Genomic DNA, 21,031 nt, shown 5'->3' with positions numbered 1-21,031 from the left:
ACTCAATGAAGCTCTTCCGTACAATGAATTAGCTTTCCTATGAAAAACAATGGGAAAGTAAAAATAATAATCACCCTTGTTTGTACTCAAGTATGCTGTGATTGATTTTAAATTCCAGTTTATTTTTGCGATGAAACGTAAAACTTCTCTGTTATTCAGTTCATTGCGAACCACGATTGTGGTTGATATTCATGTCTGGCAATGAGAGCTTTTAAAATTCAGGGCTTCCATACCAGAACAGAGAGGTCCTCCAGATTGAAGATGTCAGGAGGAACCCCAGGATTTGTCAGCTGGTTGGCTCTGGCTACAATGGCCTGCAACAAAAGGACAAAGAATCAGTCATTCCAGCTTGGTTTAGTGATCCAGACAAACACTTGTTACAAAAATATATAAACAATTCTCTACCCCATTCTAAAAAATATCACAAAGAATCCACCGTGTTGCATGAATAATTGGATGTATAGCAACTCCCCTGGCCCACACAGATAATAGGATTTGCAGATAAGGGTGGTGATAAAGAAGAGTTTAATATGAGCTTTATAAACACAAACGCTTTAAAACACTAAAACAATTAGCAAGAACTTCCATATCAGTAGAAGATCGTCCATTACCATCTTTCTGGCTGCTTCGTGTGTGACGTAATGGCCAGGTTTAACTGGGCTGGCTTTTTACGTGACAAAACTTGCTTCACTTTAAGACAAGTCAGAGCAGCCAGCCCATGCTGGTGTTGGTGCGTGGAACTGACCAGCTGTTGCTATAGCTCATAAATCCTGGAGCCACCAGGGCCGGGGCATGATCGTGGAAAGAGCATGATTTTACATGTATTTATCCAGAACAGCCTCACTAGTATCAAGACTCTTTTTCAAGAGGGACGTGATAACTTTTCCTAATTAAGTCGTTTACGAGTTTTTTTTAAATCAAATTTGACAGTGGGACACAATGGCCTCGTCTGCTTCGGATGACATCACGGGTTATTTAATGCCCACTGTGAAGGAGACGGCGCACATGTTTTATGGCATATTGAAATTGAACAGCAAACCTGTGCAAAAAGTGGTGAAAGTGTTCTCGTTGGCCTATATCACCGCCATAGGTGCAAACCATCAGACATATAAACTATATATTTTTTATTTATTTAACTAGCTGAGGCCCACTTAGCTATATAACTATTTTTCAGAAGCGACCTGGCCCACAAATGATAGCTCAAGGAGCTTATCATGCAGAAATTTTGCAGCCAAATACTCCAAACGCGTGTTTTTAAATGTGGAGGGGAAAACCGGAGGACCTGGAAAAAAATCCCCGCATCCACGAGGAGACCACGCAAACTGAAAATATACAACAGGTGTCAAGGTCGGGATCGAACCCAAAACCTCCTGTATACTAGTCGTCACCGAAGCCCCCACACAGCGGCTCTCAATTCTTGAATCTCACTTTAAAAAAGCAAAACCTAGCCATGTCAGATATCAAGGGTCACGTTACAATGCATGTTTTTTTGTATGTTTGTCAGAGTACCGTATTATGAACTTTACAACCGCCACAGTATGCAGCCTATGACACCACGTGCGACACTGGCAACTTAAAAAATTACAAGTCGCTCATTTTTTTTTATTTCACCAGGTAAGGCCAACCGAGCTATACAGCTTTCTTTCAGAAGCGACCTGGCCACAAATGATCGCTCAAAAAAGTGGCTTATCATGTGGAAACTTATATCAGCCAAATAGTCTAAACCAGTCGAATATCAATCTTGATTATTTGGTTCTTTCGGTTAAGTCACGTCTAAAGATAAAATAATAAATTAAATTAAATAATAGAATACGACGTTTCGATTGCAACACAAGCAATCATCATCAGGTATAATGAAATAGCGACATAAAATCTAACCAGAAAACTATAGACAGACATATTAGCAGACAGATATTACCAAGATACATAGCGAGAGCAACACAGGTAACAGAGAGGGGTGATCGTCTCTGTGGGGTGGCCTTAAATAGACAGAGGGGGGGGGCGGAGGCAGAGAGAGGGAGGGGGGTTAGAGAAAAAATTAGCATATCAATTGGTGCTGCAAGAACGATTACACGGCAAGCAAGCCTGAAAATCAGGAGAAAGACACACTAAAATTAAATAACCTAGTAAAATATCGAAATGTAATGTAATACAACACAGAGGGTCGGTCAAATCAATCTTGATTTGAAGCTTTCGTGACTGCAGGAATCCATACTCTTTGGTTCTTTCGGTAAAGTCACGTAGGTAGAAAAATAATAGATCACGACGTTTCGATCGCAACACAAGCAATCGTCATCAGGTGGGACAACCACAGCAAGAAAAAACTGCTGAAAAAACTGACGACGATTGCTCGTGTTGCGATCGAAACGTCGTGATCTATTATTTTTCTACAGTCGTATATCACCAATGATTGCCCAATACAACACGTGCACTCTGGTGGAACAAATAGACTCCACTAACACTTACCTCAGATGCCATGGAATGGCTTAAAAAAACTAAAAATACATTTGTTTCCCTGGCGCTTTTCTTTTTTCAAATAACGAACAAATGAAGAAGACCGCCCCCAAGAAAAAGAACGCTCATGGTGGTCTTGGGTTCGCTGGTGCAGCGGATTGTGTGGGCGTACCCGGAGACAGGGGAGAGCCGTGATGTCGCTGTGCAGCGTCGTCAGCTGGTTGTGGCTCACAGAGAGGTGCTCCTGCAAAGCCAGAGTCAATCGGATCACTTGTTTTTTATATCGAACAGACAGAAATGCCAATTAACATCATCAACATCATTTAAAATGCACTTTTGTTTGTATGAGAAGGAAATAAACAATGAATACTTTCAAGTTGTGAGCTGCTGGAAATGCTTTGAAGATTCAGATTGTATGAGAGTTGCTGTTCCTGGTTTTTGCTAAAGAGAACGGCATAAAATTCTTGAGCATTTATTACGGATTCATTTTGCGTAATCACCAACAGAAACTTTGTTTCTCAATCATCAACTTCCCTTTTGCTGCCAAGCAAGAGTCCGGGAAAACATGTAACCATGAGGAAACGTGTGAGAACAGGATTAAGAGAAGACTCAGAGCTCACTTCACTTTACCCACGTTGTTCGCGTGAATGTGATAAATGTTGTGGATTCACTCTTCAACACACCGGTGGGCTAAAGTAGTGAACTATTTGTCATTTGTCAACGTGACACTTTTTTGCTGATTGGCCATGTCGGGTGGTGGAGGATTACGACACATTTATAAATAACGCGATCTAATTCTAGATTTGAAGCTTTCGTGACTGCAAGGATTCATACTCTTAGTTTTTTTCCCCCCTTCACACGCTACAGTAATTTTACTGGAGTAGTTACACCTGATGAAGGAGGCTTGTGTTGCTTCCGAAACGTCGTGATTTAATTTAGTTATTTTCATTTATTATTATTTTATTTTATTATTATTATTATTTTACCTCCGTGACTTTACCGAAAAAACTAAGATTATGAACGCGATCTAACTCAAAAACGTTTATTATGAATTAGTTAACCAACTTTAAAAGACACCTTGCATTTATCGTGTCTGAAATACTAATTGGGGAAAATGTATTTGTTTGGGATACTCGGTATAACGGGAACACCTCGTAGCAACAAATTCTCATCCACGGCAGCCCCCATTCATGCGAGGAAGAGCTCTAATGCATGTTGAAACAGTGGTGCAAGTTTCTTGAATCTCCCCCGCCTCTGTCGATCCAGCAGTATAAATGGGTTCACCGCGGTTAGTCGATTGGCAGGTCACATGTCGTGGGGTAAAGTGTAGGTACTCCCAACTCTTACAGCGCTTCTGGCCTGCGCGGAAGAGTAGACCAATATACCCTCTAGAGCAGGGGTCGGCAACCTGTGGTTTCGGAGCCACATGCGGCTCTTTATAGACTGCTTCGAGACGTTATATATTAGGGATTGTCACGTATTCACGTACATTGCGGCTCTTGAAATATCGAGTTTTTTTTTACAGAATATTAAAAAAAGGCTCTCCTTGTTATTTTGGTTACGGACCCCTGCTTCTCACGGAGACCTTTCTGCCAGCAGTGGCATGAGCAAGCAATCGTAGGGCTGCACTACTATCACCACCTTTATATGTCCATGGCTGCCTGGGCTACACACTCAAAGGAGGAGTTGGAGGCGCTGCTGCTGAACCTGGAGCATGCCGCTAAGAGGTGGGGCCTTACAATCAACCCCACCAAAACTAAACACCTGCCTGGGTATTTTGTACCATCAGACACTCCACCCCTACAACCTCCAATTAGTTATGGGGCAGTTATGGAGAGAGTGGAGAATTTCCCATACCTAGGCAGTGGTGCTCATGACCGACTCTGGTTTGACAGCAGAGGTCTTACTCCAAATCAGTCGAGCGGCATTATCTTTTCATTGGTCGCGTAACGCTGTGGGGAAGCGACCTGGTCTGTCGCTTCACACGAAGCTTCGGGTCTTCTCGGCCACAGTCATGCCCTCCCTTTTATACGCTTGCGAAATGTGGACCCCCCTAATGGAACATCTTCGCCGGTTAGAAACATTTATGCTGGCCTGCCTACGATCCATCTTAAAAGATCTGGACAAAGTCCCATCCGTGAGCTCCTCCGGCAGGCAAGGTTGCGTTGGCTGGGTCATGTAGCACGCATGCCCAGCCACAGCATGCCTAAACAGCTTTTGTTCGGCTGGATAGAGGGGGCAAAATGGGCGTGGCACGGGCTAGAGAAGAGATGGAGTTATGTGGTACAAGAGGAAGTGGAGCGGAGTGGACTTGCCGATGACTGGTACCAGCGGTGTCAAGATTGGCCTCTGTGGAGGAGGCTCGTGAAGGATGCTACTGGGCAGTTGGAGGCAGTCACCCTCCAACAACAACAGAGGGCAGAAGAGCGACACCCACAACGAGCGGAGCGCCGGGCAGCTAAAGCACAGCAATTTGGCACAGTAGGGGACACAGGTGGTGCATCGGCCAGTCATCTCAGTCGGTCGACCCGTGGCACCTGCTGGGTATGCCCCGTGACCTCCTATCAGCGGGCGTTCGACACTTCACGTGGCCTCAACGTGCATATCGCCTGACACAATCGCCGTGGTGACGTCACCACCACTGAGTGGCGAATGGCAGATGTTGTTGTTGGGCTACACATGTGCAATATGATGGTGGTGGTGTTGGTGCGTAGGGCTGACCAGCTTTTGCAGCACCGCCAGCTCCTCGGGCAGATAGGACAGCCCCGTGTGGTTCAGCTTCAGCCACCGCAAACTGCTCATGGCCCCAATGCGCTCAGGAAAGTTCCCTCCCTGTGCGCGCACACAATGACACAAACACGTGGGTAAAAACACCATTTACAGCCCTATAGATTATCAATGGTGCAGTGGTTTGGATACTGCGCTGTAAACCCTGCAACCTGAGTTTTATTGCTGGCCATGGCTAACATCATTGTCAAGAGTCCTCTTTTTTGGTTTGCACACTTGCTGAGCACAGGCCCATCGGTGCAAAACACCAGCAACAAACAGCACTATCAAAGTGGTAACAGATAAGCATTAACACATTTAGTGAATTGAGCAAGGCCAAAAGATTGGGGAAAGACACGACAGGAGGGAATTCCAAGGTAGCACAGTGTGAGGGACGAAGTGGCAAGAGAAGGGCTGTGGCATGCAGTGACCATAGCATGGGTGAGATGAAACAGTCAGTTTGCGAGTCAGAGTCCTCAACACGAGTGGAGGAATGAATAGAGGAGTTTCACGAGAACAGTGAGGAACGGTAGTAGCAATAGAAGAGTGATGAGGAGGTGACTGACCACCGGTGAGAGACTGGAGAGAATGTGTGAGTGCTGGATCATCAATAATCCTGACAACTTGACCAACCCACACTAAATAGTAAAAATTGTCAAATAATTATCCTCGACTGACAAAGCATGGGAGAGGCAATCATCCAGCAGTGGACTGACAAAGAGTGTGTTATTATTATCGTTTAAACTATCAGTCTAACCCCTCGCACCCCCCCCCCCCCCCCCGGGTCCAGGGTCACCCTTGAAAAATAGCTTTCTATCTCAATGAGCCCTCTCCGGGGTGAGCAAAAATGTAGTAACTAAACTAAACCGGACAGAGCAGGTGTTTTATTGAGACGCCTTCTAAGCCTCTAAGCCTGGGAGCGCCTCCTCAGGCTGGGATGGTACGCAAAGGTGTGGTCAGGACTATGCTCACTCGGTCACCTTTGTCTCCACGGTGCTCATGTTAAAAAAAATAACAATGTCATTTTATTTGTACAGGAAAACTTGACCGAGTCTTCAGACTCTATTTAAAGCATGCCTGGGTTTTGTAAAGTTTGGCTAGTTCCTTCTGCATATGGGAGGCAACTGTACTACCAAGGGAACATTGGTGCACATGAGGGAGTAACATTTAAAAGTCCACACAAACGGGTACAAGAAACCAACGTATTGTACCGTAACATTCTGTCCACCCGCCAGTGGGCTTACACCGAGTGTTAAAGTATTGACGTGATAGGTGTGAACCTGGGGTCTCAAGTACATAAATTGATGGTCTCAGCCAGATCACAAATTATTGCATCAAAACCAATCAATTGCATTATAATTATTTTGTTCTTTCGGTAAAGTCACGTAGATAGAGAAATAAAAATAAAGTGAATAAAAAACACACTAATGTAAACTGTAGCCTGGTTCTTAATCGGAGTGAGTGTACTGGCAGTCTATAATGTAGACTGTAGCCTGGTTCTTAACCTCGGTGAGCGTACTGGCAGTCTATAATGTAGATTGTAGCCTGGTTCTTAAGCTGGTGAGCATATTGGCAGTCTATAATTCAGACTGTAGCCTGGTTCTTAACCTGAGTGAACGTACTGGCAGTTGATAATGTTGACTTATTCTTGGTTCTTTCAGCAATAAATAAATAATCAACTTTTCCATGCCGTTTCGATCGCAACACAAGCGGTCATCATCAGGAAAAGGGGGGTTAGCCTCTAAAGGCAAACTGTTTATAAAGGTTTAGAGATGAGCGTAGCGCAAGTGTGTCAGCAGCATGGGCGGGGCAGCTAATGTTAATGTAGAAGAAAACAACGACACCTGCAGTGGGTCTACACCAATCAAAGGGCCGCCAGACAATCATTGCACCACGCTCCACACCCACACTGCTGACGGTGGAGGTTGACAAGAAAACACAAGTCAAGTCATGACCCAAAGTGGTTGATGACATCTTTCCAATGATTGCTGAGTCTATAACCATCCTCTCGGTTGAAATTGTGCCTGTCTGTATATATGGATGGCTTCATGAACGAATCTTTGTTGATAGCCAGTAGGCTTGCAAAGTACCCATCGTCTTAGAGAAATCAATTTCGTGTGAGCCAGCCGCATTAAAATAATGATCAGCCACGGCAGAAGTATTGGTCCTACCGTGTTACAAATCTGCCTTATGCTCACGAACATGGTCAGAGACATGTCGCTTAGTTCCCCCAATGTAACTGCTGCCGCAGATACAGCTTGGTTTGTAGACGCCAGGATATTGCATTTCAGGAATCTTGTCCTTCACAGATGGGATCAGATCTGGAATTTTATGTACTGTATTAAATCGAACCGGGATCTTGTTCATGATTTTGGAAATATTTTTGATTACCCCTGCTATGTATGGCAAGGTGATGGTTTTGATTTGATCATCAGATGGCTCCTTCCTCATGGTTGGGGTGATGGCTTTGCGGATTGTGTAGTCAGAATATCCATTCGCCTTGAGAGCTTGGTGTACGTGTTTGCGTTCACTGGTTAAGTGTTCATGGTCAGAGATACATCGAGCTCTATTGTTTAGCGTTTTGATGAGGGAATTCTTCTGGGATGGATGGTGGGAATCAGGTTTTAAGTCAAAATTTATTTTTATTCACTTTTTTTCTATCTACATGACTTTACCGAAAGAACCAAAGAATGTCACCGTCTTTATTTAAACTTATTTTATACAGCTCTTTAGATATCGTGCTTGTTGATGTACAAATTATTTGGTGACATTGCAATGGCAGTATCACAAATCTATTGCTCTGGCCTCTCTGTGCCGCAAAGAAGGGCCACAAAGTTGCATTTTATTATTGACCAGTGTATCGAGTGTTTATGTTATTAATTTACAGATCGTAAACATACACATGATCATTTATACCAAATCGGCAAATTGCACGGCCACTTATGTTAAAACAACTGCCGTACGTTTGTTACAGCAGCAAACATTAAAACTTAAAAAGATATCAATATGACAAGGACATACATTCAAACAAGTTTAGCTGACTTCTGAACACAAACATGAAAACATTGCGACAGGTCTCTTTAGGAAGGAAACGGTGGTGCGCCTGCTCCCGACGGCGATAAAGGGTGGGGCGAGTACGAGGGCACGTCTGCGTGGTTAAGGGCACCAAGGGTGTGGTCCATGATGTGTCACGGTTAGTTGCACTGCTTAAGCCGGCCGAGTTTACTTTAGTTTCACTTTATTTTGGTTAACCAGGTGAGAACTCAAGAGACCATGAGATAGTCTCATTTAAAATTGTGACCCGGGTCACCAAAATGACAACGAGGAATAAGACAAAACACGGCAAGGAAAATTACACAAAAACAGAGCACAATGACAACCACCACGTTAGAGAAATTAAACACTGCACAAATGTCAATATTAATTAAGATATTTTTAATAACGCAAGGTGTGCGGCAACTGCGTGGCTGACTGACTTTTCCCCCACACCACTAAATTATCTGGACATCGTCATTATCATGCATTGTGAAATGTCATCGTAATGCAATCTAATTAAATCTAGCTCTGGCCATGTCTTTGGCACCACCACGCCACTGCGTATACAGAAAATCGATTACGCACACAGGGGCCCATCCCTGCACTCCAAGACGTTTCATCACATTATGGTCACAATATAAACGCAAGTATTATCATTCCTGTGCAAATTTTGTTGCCTTGGTTAAAGGTGCAATGATGTCCATATCAACAAGCTTTTTCAAGGCATCAACAGTAAAATTATGTTGGCAATGATGATAAGAACAAGCTTCTTTTAATATATCAAGTCCAATAAAGATTCTAGATTTGAAGCTTTCGTGACTGCAAGGATTCACACTCTTAGTTCTTTCGGTAAAGTCACGTAGGTAAAAAAATGAAATTCAAATTAATAAAAATAAAACAATAAAAATCACGACGTTTCGGAGGCAACACAAGCTTTCACCTGAAGACGGAAGCTTGTGTTGCCTCCGAAACGTCGTGATTTTTATTGTTTTATTTTTATTAATTTTAATTTAATTTTTTTACCTACGTGACTTTACCGAAAGAACTAAGAGTATGAATCCCATAAAGATGATGCACTCTCCCGATAAGGTCATACCCTCTCAAAAAATAAGAATATGAGTTAAGAGTAGTCACATCAAACCTTGAATACAAATAATTGCAAATCACGACCAAGCAGTAGCGTATTTACTGCTTGTTGCAGAGGTTTGCAGTTCCAGCCCAGTGGGCCACCCTGGTTATTACTGTGGGTGTAATAACCATTACATCCTTCACAGTAGACACTAAAAATTCCATGAGGTAATTTGCAAGAGTAAGCCCATGTGTGCAAGAATCATGGTCCAAATTTGCCAAATTCGAAAATTACCTGCAAATACACAATTGGGATTATACATAGCAATCATGCCAATTGCAGGCTAGGTGCTGAGTCAAAGTGTGTTCTCACAGGGGCAGCTGCTACAGGGGGTGTTCCTTTAAAATGTGATGTAAAGTGCTAAGATCTCCCGGTATAAAGGGTGGTATATAAAAATAAAGTAATATTGATATTGCCTTCATCGGCATCACTGCAAAGCACATGCAAGTGAAATGTCTAGTCTTGAATTGTAGTTGCTTATACCAAGATCCCAGCCAGGACCTCCGATTAGCCCGGTTGGTTAAGTATTGTGCAAAAGAATTTCAACATACATACATTGAATGCTGAGTATAAGGGCTTCCCTTGGGCAAACATTTCAAAACGTTTAGATGTTAATGCACAGCATACATTAAAACGATAAAACAACCACAAAGTTCCTATCATTGGATGTATATCATTAGCATATTCACGCTGGATAAAAGAACACAATTAAAAAAACATTTGATTTCCAAGACTAAAAAATCCTAGGCTCAATGTAAAAAAGGAGAAAATAATCAGAAAGCACATCTACTTTCTATCCGCACCTCCGATTAGCACGGTTGGCGACGTACGGTGCGAAAGAAGTTCAACGTACAGGAGACCCTTAAATATCGCTCTTGGAAAGTGCCGCGAAAGCCAAAACCGCAATATTCAATAGTTAAGCCCAACCTAAATAATGGGGCTAGGTACATGGCAACCAAAAATAGACACAATTTAAAGAGGTACTGTATGCCAAATGAACTAAAAACTAAACTATTTAATAAACATGTAAAACCCCTTGACAAATAACCATTCCCAGACAATAGACAGTAGTATAAAGACAGTACATACATACGTGAGGAATTATTATTTTGTGCTTCCTAAAGCCCTTTCTTGATGGAAAGCCACGGAGCAAAGCCACTGTACATAGTCTGCGTTCCTTCAACGGATGAATAGCTAAATTACAGACTTCTCAAGCTATCATTTAGCCCCTAAATATATAGCTGCCATCATACACACGAACAGAATACACGTGGCTTAGCAGCCAAAAGGTTGTTTCAATGACAATGCATATATTTTCAGAGCATGTTTGTGTTTGCATGTTTTTCCACAAGTACCAGTGGTGAATGCAGACTCGATGCCGTGCAAAATGTATCGATTTGGTGTTTGGATATCGTAAACACATTCCTGCGGAGGGAGCTGGTAGGAACGTTGGGTTGGTCGGTCAATGGCCAGGGTCCACGGCGGCGTGGTGTATTCCGAAAATATGGCCGACTGTGAGGGCGGGCACAAGCCGGCGTGAGTAGGTTAAACGTTTAGTTTTATAAGGGCACCACGGGGTGACCAGCCCCTCCCCACCCAGCCCCACACCTCCCACCCCCCACCCAGCCCCACCGCTCCCACCCCCCACCCAGCCCCACCCTCCCCACCTTGCCCCTCCCCACCCAGCCCCTCCCCACCCAGCCCCTCCCCACCCCTCCCATTTTTTGATGCACGACGGACGGACACAATAATCCCCTGTGGGCTGGTGTAACCAGGAGGTTCCTACCAGTACTTCCCTCCGGTTTTATTGCCAGAAGGGGTAACACCTATTCGAATTTTTTCATCATTTTGGACGCTTAAAAAAAAAGGTCACATAGATCCACTTGCTGCTGTACTGCCATCTCTTGGGAATCTCGCAGGCTGGTGGGTAAGTAAGTTACGTTTTGAAACTATGAAATCCTCACATTCAAAGTGTCCCCCTAAACCAGGGGTGGGGAACGTCCGGCCCGCGAAATCATTTGGTGTGGCCCTGCCAAGGCAACCGCAGGCGGGACTCGAAATTCAATAAATCGAGGAGCAAACCTGGAAAAGCAGTTGCGAGTAGCAACATCATCAATACCAGCTAACATCACACGCCTCGCCAAAGAGAAGCAGTTCCAGCCATCACATTCGGGGTGAGTTAATTAAATGTTTGACCAAATATAACAGGCTAATTGTTAAGTTGAAAATTTTGTATGGCCCGCGAATGATGTTATAAATATGCTGGCACCTGACCCCAGCCGGGGCCGTCCACACGTCCACACACGTGAAGAGCGTGACAACCGATTTGCCAATGCACCTTAGGGATCGCCCCCACGTCGTGTTCGATCGCAGCGGCTGTTTGACCATATTCATAATAAAGTTTTTGGGTTAGATCGCGTTATTTATAAATGTGTCGTAACCCTCCACCACCCGACATGGCCAATCAGCAAAAAGTGTCACGTTGACAAATAGTTCACTACTTTAGCCCATCGGTGTGTTAAAGCGTGAAACCACAACATTTACTAATTATTGTAAATAGTTCACTACTTTCCATCGGTGTGTTGAAGCGTGAAACCACAACATTTACCAATTATTGTAAATGTTGTGGTTTCATGCTTCAACACACCGGTGGGCTAAAGCAGTAAACTATTTTGTCTTTTGTCAACGTGACACTTTTTTGCTGATTGGCCGTGTCGGGTGGTGGAGGGTTACGACACATTTATAAATAACGCGATCTAACCCAAAAACTTTATGAATAATATTGGTCGCGAAAACCTCCGTGTTAAACTGTTTGACCATACTTCACCACGCTGGTAAAGTGATGGGGGGTGGAGGTTCGTGAAGGTGGAGAGGTTGGTCCGGGGTTGGTGAAGATGAGGATGGGTGGGAGGGGAGGAAAGGAATCGAACTCAGGTAGCCGGGTTCGTAGCACTGTGGTGAAGCAGCCTCACCACCCAGACACAACATCAACACAACCACAGGTGGAGAGGGGGAAATCCTCGAACCTGGCATCACAAAGTTAAACCACACAGGTTACGTCACCGGGCACACGTCTGTGGAAACTACTGGACATGTATACAAAAAGAGCTTTATAGCTCATCGGATTCCTCAGATACGAATAAAAATTCTGAACAATGAAACATCAGCACGCAACTTTATCGTGGCTGTAGCAAGGAAACCCCTCTGATCTGGCACTAAGTTAACCCCAGCTCCTTCCAACGCAAACGAATGGGCTGGAGGGAAACCATCGGATCTGGCACTCTAAGTTAACGCCTGGTCCTTCAACGCAAACGAATGTGGGACGGAGGGAAACCCTCTGACCTGGCACAGTAAGTTAACGCCAGGTCCGTCAACACAAACGAATGTGGCTGGAGGGAAACCCTCTGACCTGGCACAGTAAGTTAACGCCAGGTCCGTCAACACAAACGAATGGGGGCTGGAGGGAAACCCTCTGATCTGGCACTAAGTTAACGCCAGGTCCGTAAACGCAAACGAGTGGGGCTGGAGGGAAACCCTCCGAGTTGGCACCGCGACGTCTCGCGGCGCGGGCTCTCTATGGAGGGCGGCGGCCGGGCTGTGGTTCACTTCTTCATTACCTTGAAGTCGTTCCCGCTCAGGTCGATGCCGCGGACGAACGGCAGCACGCCCGTGCTGGCCATGGTGCCCCGACTCGGCGGCGGCGAGACGAGAGAACAGCGAGCGGGGTGGGTGAGATGGAGGGGAGGGGGGCAGTAGGAGACGAACTCGAAGGCGACGTGCGGACTGTGAAGGCGGCGGCCTCTCTCCCCGCCTCTCACGCAGCGGCAGGGGGCGGGGCAGGGGGCGGGGCAGGGGGCGGGGCGGGGGGCGGGGCGGGGGGCAGGGGGCGGGGCGGGGGGCGGGAGGCGGGGCAGGGGGCGGGGGGCGGGGCGGGGGGCGGGGGGGCGGGGCGGGGGGCGGGGCGGGGGGCAGGGGGGCGGGGCCACCGCCTTGTGCCGGCGACTCGCACGAGTCGACAATAAATTTGTTTGAGAATCGATTCGCCGGCCCTCGTCTTTGACCAATCGTCGCTCCCCCTGGCGGGTTTCGTGGTCGTCCACACAACAACAATAAATAATATTTAAAATACTTTTTTTATACACGCTTTAATGAAATGCACTCTACTATTAATGGAAGAACTCCACGACTCCAGGAAGTGGGCCCGAAGCGTGCCACAACGTCAGGGGCCGTGGGCAATTACTGCCAACGTGAAGTTGAGCGTGGACAATTAGACCCAAGTCGAAGTATAACTTATAAAAAATAATATTCTTGGTTCTTTCGGTAAAGTCACGTAGAAGGGAAATAATAAAATACTACAAATATAAAACAATACAAATTATCACGACGTTTCGACTGCAACACAAGCTGTGGATTTCACACCTGATGATGATTGCTTGTGTTGCAGTCGAAACGTGAGAATTTTTATTGTTTATATTTTTATTATTTTATTATTTCCTTTCCACGTGACTTTACCGAAAGAACCAATAATATGAATCCCTGCAGTCACGAAAGCTTTAAATAAAAAAATGAAAAATAAAGTTGAATGTTTTATTTTAAATGATATAATATAGTATTGTCATCAGTATGACATAAGTTCACCAAGTTTGCAGTCAATACCACATTGGGAAGTGGTTAAAATAGATTTACAAGATTTGAGGATACAACAACAGCCAGAGTGACAGAGTGAGTTAAATAAAAGGGTGTAAATGAAAATACTAATTAAAAACACCGCACTCAGCTCCCACATAAACCTTGACAGCAGCTACCAGAGGTGGGACAAAGTCATTGTTATGCAAGTCCAAGTCGAGTCGCAAGTCATCAAATTCATGACTCGAGTCTGACTCGAGTCCAAGTCACATGACTGGAGTCCACATCTCATAGGTGGGACAAAGTCATTGTTATCCAAGTCCAAGTCGAGTCGCAAGTCATCAAATTCATGACTCGAGTCTGACTCGAGTCCAAGTCACATGACTCGAGTCCACACCTCTGGCAGCTACAGCATCAGACAGCTGATTGCGTGGTTTAGTCCAGAGGGGGGGACCGTGACGACGCAATGCCCCCCCCCGATCTGCAAGTAAGGAAGGAGACGTCGCAGCGCCACGCTGCGGGTTATTATCTGTGTCTTGAATGTGAAGTCGAAGTCGTTGATCTGCGTCTACATCAGCAGCCACACGACAAGAATAATAACGCTGACATTGTATTTTATTTCTTTATAAACGTGCACTCTACCTCGTATTTTCCAACACTTGAGTCGTTTTGTTAGCTTACAATGATATATTGTGACGTCAGTGGGCCTTGGAGGTTATAGAACGATGTGCAATTGAAATGGAATGAGGTTGAAACGTCTACAGTGCATGTAGAAATCGATTATTTTCGACGCGGGTGAATCGTATTTGATCGATCCGTGTTCGTTTCCGGACGCGTTCACCAATACAAAATACTGTACTGGACTGTATGATGTTGTGGAATCGAATCAGGTAGAGGAATCGCGATTTGTAATCGCTGCGGAGAGGAATCGCTGGAGGGACCCAGTCGACAACGGGGCAAGGTGAGCGGCGTGGAGAGCGAGTGGAGGTGAGTGAGGGTGAGTGGGTGGGGGTCAGTGAGGGTGAGTGAGGGTGAGTGAGTGGGGGTGAGTGAGGGTGAGTGAGTGGGGGTGAGTAAGAGTGAGTGAGTGGGGGTGAGAGTGAGTGAGTGGGGGTGAGTGAGTGGGGGTGAGTGTGAGTGGGGGTGAGTGAGGGTGAGTGTGGAGAGAGTAGAGAGTTTCCCATACCTGGGCAGTGTGCTCATGACCGGCTCCAGTTTATCAGCAGAGGTCTCACTCCGAATCAGTCGAGCGGCAATATCTTTTCATCGGTTGCGTAACGCTGTGTGGAAGCTACCTGGTCTGTCGCTCCGCACGAAGCTTCAGGTCTTCTCGGCCACGGTCATTCCCTCCCTTCTCTATGCTTGCGAAACGTGGACCCCCCTAGTGGAGCATCTTCGCCGGTTGGAAACATTTAGGCTGGCCTGCCTACGATCCATCCTGGGTTTAACCAGGCTGGATTGTGTGAGGAGCTCACAAGTCCTTGAAAGATCTGGGCAAAGTCCCATCAGTGAGCTCCTCCGGCAGACAAGGCTGCGTTGGCTGGGTCATGTAGCCCGCATGCCCAGCCACCGCATGCCTAAACAGCTTTTGTTCGGCCGGATCGAGGGGGCTAAACGGGCGCGGCACGGGCTAGAGAAGAGATGGAGTGATGTGGTACAGGAGGACGTGGAGCTGAGTGGACTTGCCGATGACTGGTACCAGCGGTGTCAAGATCGGCCTCAGTGGAGGAGGCTCGTGAAGGACGCTACTGGGCAGTTGGAGGCAGTCGCCCTCCAACAACAACGGAGGGCGGAGGAGCGACGCTCACAACAACGAGCGGAGCGCCGGGTGGCTAAAGCACAGCAAGTTGGCACAGTAGGGGGCACAGGTGGTGCATCAGCCAGTCATCTCGGTCATCTCGGTCAGTCGACCCGTGGCACCTGGGTCTGCCCCGTGACCTCCTGCCAGCGGGCGTTCGACACTCCACGTGGCCTCAAGGTGCACATGGCCTGGCACAAGCGTCGTGGTGACGTCACCGCCACTTAGTGGCGAATGGCGGTTGTTGTTGTTGTGGCGGTGCGTGAGGGTGAGTGTGGGAGGGGGTGAGTGTGAGTGAGGGTGAGTGAGGGTGAGTGGAGGTGAGTGGGGGTGAGTGTGGGAGAGGGTGAGTGAGGGTGAGTGGGGTGAGTGACGGGAAGTGGGGGTGAGTGAGTGGGTGAGTGTGGGTGAGTTGGCACGATGGTGAGTACAGATTGTGCATCTGTCAGGCTACTCACTGCACCCATGGCACCTGGTTCTGTCGCGTGACCTTCTCAGCGAGCCTTCGACACTTCACGTGGCCTTGAGGTACACCTAGCCTGGCACAAGCGCCACTTAGTGGGGAACGGTGGCAGTTGTTGTTAGGGTGAGCGAGGGCGACTCCGCGTGCGGGTTGCCACGATGTCCGATGTTTCACGACACTTTTTGGCAGCTTCTTGAAGGAACTGGCGTCGATTGCACACACGTGGTGAGCAGGTTGACAACACCAGCACGTGGCGAGGTTGATCATTGGAGATGAGTGTTCATACGAGTGTTTTTATAGTCGCCTAATTTATGCAAATTGCATCTCACAACGCATTATTACGATGTTCTCGGCCATTGAAGGAGTGTTATACATGTGGGAGAAAAGGCACGCGTGCGAGGGGGCAACACTCTATTCCACACTGAAGGGGCAGATGGAGGTTAGCTCGCACTTTCCTGTGCCGCCGTCTCCTGGTGAGCCAGGGAATGGCACCTGGACGCCAATTCACCAACCCCACTGCCTCCCACGTGCTGGATCACAGGCGTGCGTCAACACGCTGATCTCAATCTATGAAACTAGGTGGGAACTCGAGACACCAGGATAGTTCCATTTGCTAGAGCGACCTGGGTCACTAAAAAAAATCAATACAAAATTAAGTATAGTAAACGAAGCAAACCGTAATAGAGTTTGTTTTGGGTTATATCGTTAAAACCGCCACCACCCGACACAGCCAATTGTCACGTAAACAAAATATGCCAATTCGTTACTAGTTTACGTGACAAACCTTACTAATTGGCTGTCAGACGGTGGCAGGTTTAACGACACATTTATATTTACGCGATCTAACCCAAAATAACCTTCATTATGGATATTGGTCGCGAAAGCCTTCGTGTTAAATGAAGCAAACCGTCACGTTTTCTTCCCTCGACACCCACATGTGCACGCGTTTTTGTTCTTGCAGGAGCCATCGTTGTGACTACGGCAGCTGTGGCGATGTCTGGCGTGGCGGTGCAGTGGTCGCGCCCGGCCGTGCTCAGCTTGTACCGCGCGATCCTGCGCGAGGGCCGGCGGCTGCAGTACACGGACAGAGACTTCTTCGTGTCTTCCGTCCGCCGAGAGTTCCAAAAACACCGCGACGTGCGGTCGACGGAGAAGCGAGAGCAACTGCTGAAGAAGGGATGGAACTTTCTCAACAGCAAGCTCGGGGGGCTGATGTGAGCGACAGCTGCGGTTAAATATTCCTGAATCTCCAGCCACTCGTTTGCAAACGCTGGATGATTTATGGGGGCTAATGGCCATGTCTAACTAGCACTAGTCCAGCAAAAGTCCTGACAGCCACCTGTGATGAAATCATGTTTTCCGTTGTAGCAAGTTCATCGTGATAATTGGTTCTTTACCCTTCTATCTGGCAACAAAACTGACACCTTTTTACAAGGAGTCATGTTTGCATAGACCGCAATACCTGCAGTCATAATACAAACAAAAGAACATAACTCTGATAATGTGCACTGTCCTTAAAGTTGATTGATCCACACCCGAGACAGCTTTCCTTAGAGCCTAGTCTCATATGGGTTGGACCAGATGACGCCAAAAGGCGCACAACTCAAAGACAATGCACCATCAGAGTATGAGAGCTCGGGGCAAGCATCTACACTATGGGAACCTCATTTGCCAGTAAAAATATGATAATTGGTTCTTTACCCTTCTATCTGGCAACAAAACTGACACCTTTTTACAAGGAGTCATGTTTGCATAGACCGCAATACCTGCAATACCTGCAGTCATAATATTATGACTGCAGGTATAATATTATGACAATACCTGCAGTCATAATATTATGACTGCAGGTATTGCGGTCTATGCAAACATGACTCCTTGTAAAAAGGTGTCAGTTTTGTTGCCAGATAGAAGGGTAAAGAACCAATTATCATATTTTTACTGGCAAATGAGGTTCCCATAGTGTAGATGCTTGCCCCGAGCTCTCATACTCTGATGGTGCATTGTCTTTGAGTTGTGCGCCTTTTGGCGTCATCTGGTCCAACCCATATGAGACTAGGCTCTAAGGAAAGCTGTCTCGGGTGTGGATCAATCAACTTTAAGGACAGTGCACATTATCAGAGTTATGTTCTTTTGTTTGTATTATGACTGCAGGTATTGCGGTCTATGCAAACATGACTCCTTGTAAAAAGGTGTCAGTTTTGTTGCCAGATAGAAGGGTAAAGAACCAATTATCATATTTTTACTGGCAAATGAGGTTCCCATAGTCAAGTTCATCGTGTTTAGCCCAATCGCAAATGAATGTATAGAAAGACCGTACAAATGTCAGTTTTTACTTTATATGACTTAGATCAAATAATTTGGAGGCTCCTACTGAACAAGAACGAAGATGGAAAGTAAGAAAATGGGGGAGGCCTTTATCCAGCAATGGCGAGTTACAGGCTGACACCAACAGAGCTAGCAGCTCTTATGGCTCAAATTAACAAAAATATCAGAAGACTGACATGTTGGAAATCACTCTTTATGGAGCATGAATGAATGCAATTTGGTGTTGAAAAGAAGGGTCTACTGTATTCATGATCTGCCAAGGGATTTATGACCAGATGTGTGTTGTTTGACCTCATGGTAGAACTCCAATAGTACATTTAAGATACATTTGATAGTCTAAAACGTTATGTTGGATATAATGCAGCATTTCAATATAATTTGCTTGAAAGTTGAAGGTCACTTCTGTTGATGAAAACTCAACTTACCGTAAATACCACTATAACACTCGTGTTTTCATCCACGGTATCTTCATATTCAAAAACTTAAAATTCTATCTGCACGTGAATTTAATAATGTGTATTTTATTACATTTTTTACGCTTTGGATAAAATGTCTCAATGTTGACTGCAGTAAACACGTATCTGAAGACCTTGTAAAGAACGGCCTTAGGAAAAGCTTACCCCTCAATAAATATTGATCAGTGTAGACTTTGATTAGGGGCAGGACAAAGAAGTTATCATTTGTGAGTGCTAACAAGTGGTGCAACGTTAGCCAACATTGCGTGCATTTGAACCTGTATTTGTTTGGTCCGATTTTTTGCCCCAATCTCAGTTATTTTCCTGACTTATACATTTATGATATTTTTGTCATGAGTTTAATATCACCACTGTGTAAATTCAGTAAAGATTCAAAATACCGATTGATAATTATTCATTCATGTTGATGAGCGATCGCAAAATGTTTAATTTTATTTCATGTCACGTATGATTACACCTTGATCATTACCTCATTTGCAGGTGCTAGATTACTTTATCCCAAAACCGTGCGATGACAACAGCTTGGGGAGACCTTCATCCAGCTGTAGATGGATAATGACAAGTGTATGATGGGGTCATGTGAACCCACTCCGAATAACGTACGAATTGAAGCATCAATTTATACACATTTACAACAGAATTAATTTGAGCATAAAATACCACCACTAATTACAATTTGTATAACTAAGTGCATACCTCTGGTAGAAATTCAAATCTTTTTCCCAGGAATTGAACCGTGATTCAGGTGAGGACATTCCACGTGGGAAAAATGGACCACATGGAGCAATTTTGGCCATCAATTCATGAGACCACGAGGGATGAAAATGGCTTAGGGGAAACCATCCAGCAGGGCTGATAATGTCACTGAAGTATGTGTTGTATTGATCATGTTTACGTTGAATCCATCCGGTGACCCTAGACACCATCAATATCTTTCCACGATCAACATAATTGTAAGCTTGGATCATTGATCTTCTTGGTTCTTTCGGTAAAGTCACGTAAAGTTACGTGACTTTACCGAAAGAACCAAGAAGATGAATCCCTGCAGTCACAAAAGCTTTAAATCGAAACTTGGATCATTGCTTTTAAAATGGCTTTGATTGTAATAATCACTTTTATTCATAGATTAGTACATGAGACAACATTGAATAGTTTTGGCATAACCCTTCCATGAAGTCTCAGTGTGAGTTTTGACCAGCAGGGAACTGGTCCTGAGCCTCCTCTAGGCCAACTCAGCCTCAAATAATCACCTGGTATAGTGGGTAAACAGTGCTACTGGGGAGACAAAGGCAGTTGGGCATGCTGCTAGCCACACACCCTCACCGTGCTGGCCTTCATATGTGCTCGCGAATTGCGCTTGCCCGAACAGTCTGTTAAGGCTGTACAGGGGATCTTTGTACATTCGTGTGAGTATACAGTACTGTATTTGTGTGCGTGTGTATGTTAGTATGAGGAATTTACATCTGGTACAGATACAATGGGAGGCTGATCGATGCCCCAGTACAGTCAAGGGATGGCTCCTTTTTGGTCAACAATGTTATGTGCTGATGACCTGGGAATTGTTTCTCACTCTGATGAGTTGGAGCCTCTGCTGCTGAACCTGGAATCTGCAACTAAATGGTGAGGTCTTACATATCAGCCCCACAAAAAAAAGCATCTGCCTGGGTATTCTTTTTCATCACTCAACCCCTCAACTCCCAAAGAGTGATGGGGAAGTTGTGGAGAGAGTGGAGGAGCTCCCATACCTGGGCAGTGTGCTTATGACCAGTTCTAGTTTGGCAGCAAAGGTCTCCGAATCAACCGTGCGTCATCTCATCAGCTGCGTAGAAGCTACCTGGTCTGTCACTCCAAACAAAGCTCCAGGTCTTCTCGGCCACAGTTATCCCCTCCCTTCTCTATACTTGCAAAAAACTGGACCCATCTGGAGGAACATCTGTGCCAGTTTGAAACATTAAGGC

The 21,031-nt window shown here is 45.6% G+C and overlaps 2 protein-coding genes across 3 annotated transcripts in view; one reads left to right on the top strand and one right to left on the bottom strand.

Moving 5' to 3' along the window:
• Positions 1–13,205, bottom strand: part of LOC144944614 (protein flightless-1 homolog) — a 49,566-nt gene extending 36,361 nt beyond the window's left edge. The window contains exons 1-4 of the mRNA XM_078872929.1: positions 13,003–13,205; positions 5,176–5,286; positions 2,627–2,698; positions 234–314 (exon numbers count right to left, since the gene is read on the bottom strand). Coding sequence (XP_078729055.1) covers positions 234–314; positions 2,627–2,698; positions 5,176–5,286; positions 13,003–13,065 — 327 coding nt within the window. The 5' untranslated portion in view covers positions 13,066–13,205. The remainder of the gene's footprint in view (positions 1–233; positions 315–2,626; positions 2,699–5,175; positions 5,287–13,002) is intronic.
• A 1,673-nt stretch (positions 13,206–14,878) lies between these two features.
• Positions 14,879–17,686, top strand: MIURF (mitochondrial elongation factor 1 upstream open reading frame). Of its 2 annotated transcripts, none has more exons than XM_078873035.1 (2): positions 14,879–14,998; positions 17,234–17,686. In XM_078873035.1, the coding sequence occupies exon 2, from the start codon at positions 17,266–17,268 to the stop codon at positions 17,488–17,490; it is 225 nt and encodes a 74-aa protein (XP_078729161.1). In that variant the 5' UTR covers positions 14,879–14,998; positions 17,234–17,265; the 3' UTR covers positions 17,491–17,686. The 2 variants fall into 2 exon arrangements, with proteins under 2 accessions (XP_078729161.1, XP_078729162.1); XM_078873036.1 differs by having other exon boundaries at positions 14,891–14,972.
• Positions 17,687–21,031: the final 3,345 nt, after the last annotated feature.

The sequence above is a fragment of the Lampetra fluviatilis genome, chromosome 35 (assembly GCF_964198595.1).
Source record: "Lampetra fluviatilis chromosome 35, kcLamFluv1.1, whole genome shotgun sequence".
Classification (NCBI taxonomy): domain Eukaryota; kingdom Metazoa; phylum Chordata; class Hyperoartia; order Petromyzontiformes; family Petromyzontidae; genus Lampetra; species Lampetra fluviatilis.
This window is presented reverse-complemented; position numbering and strand designations above follow the sequence as displayed.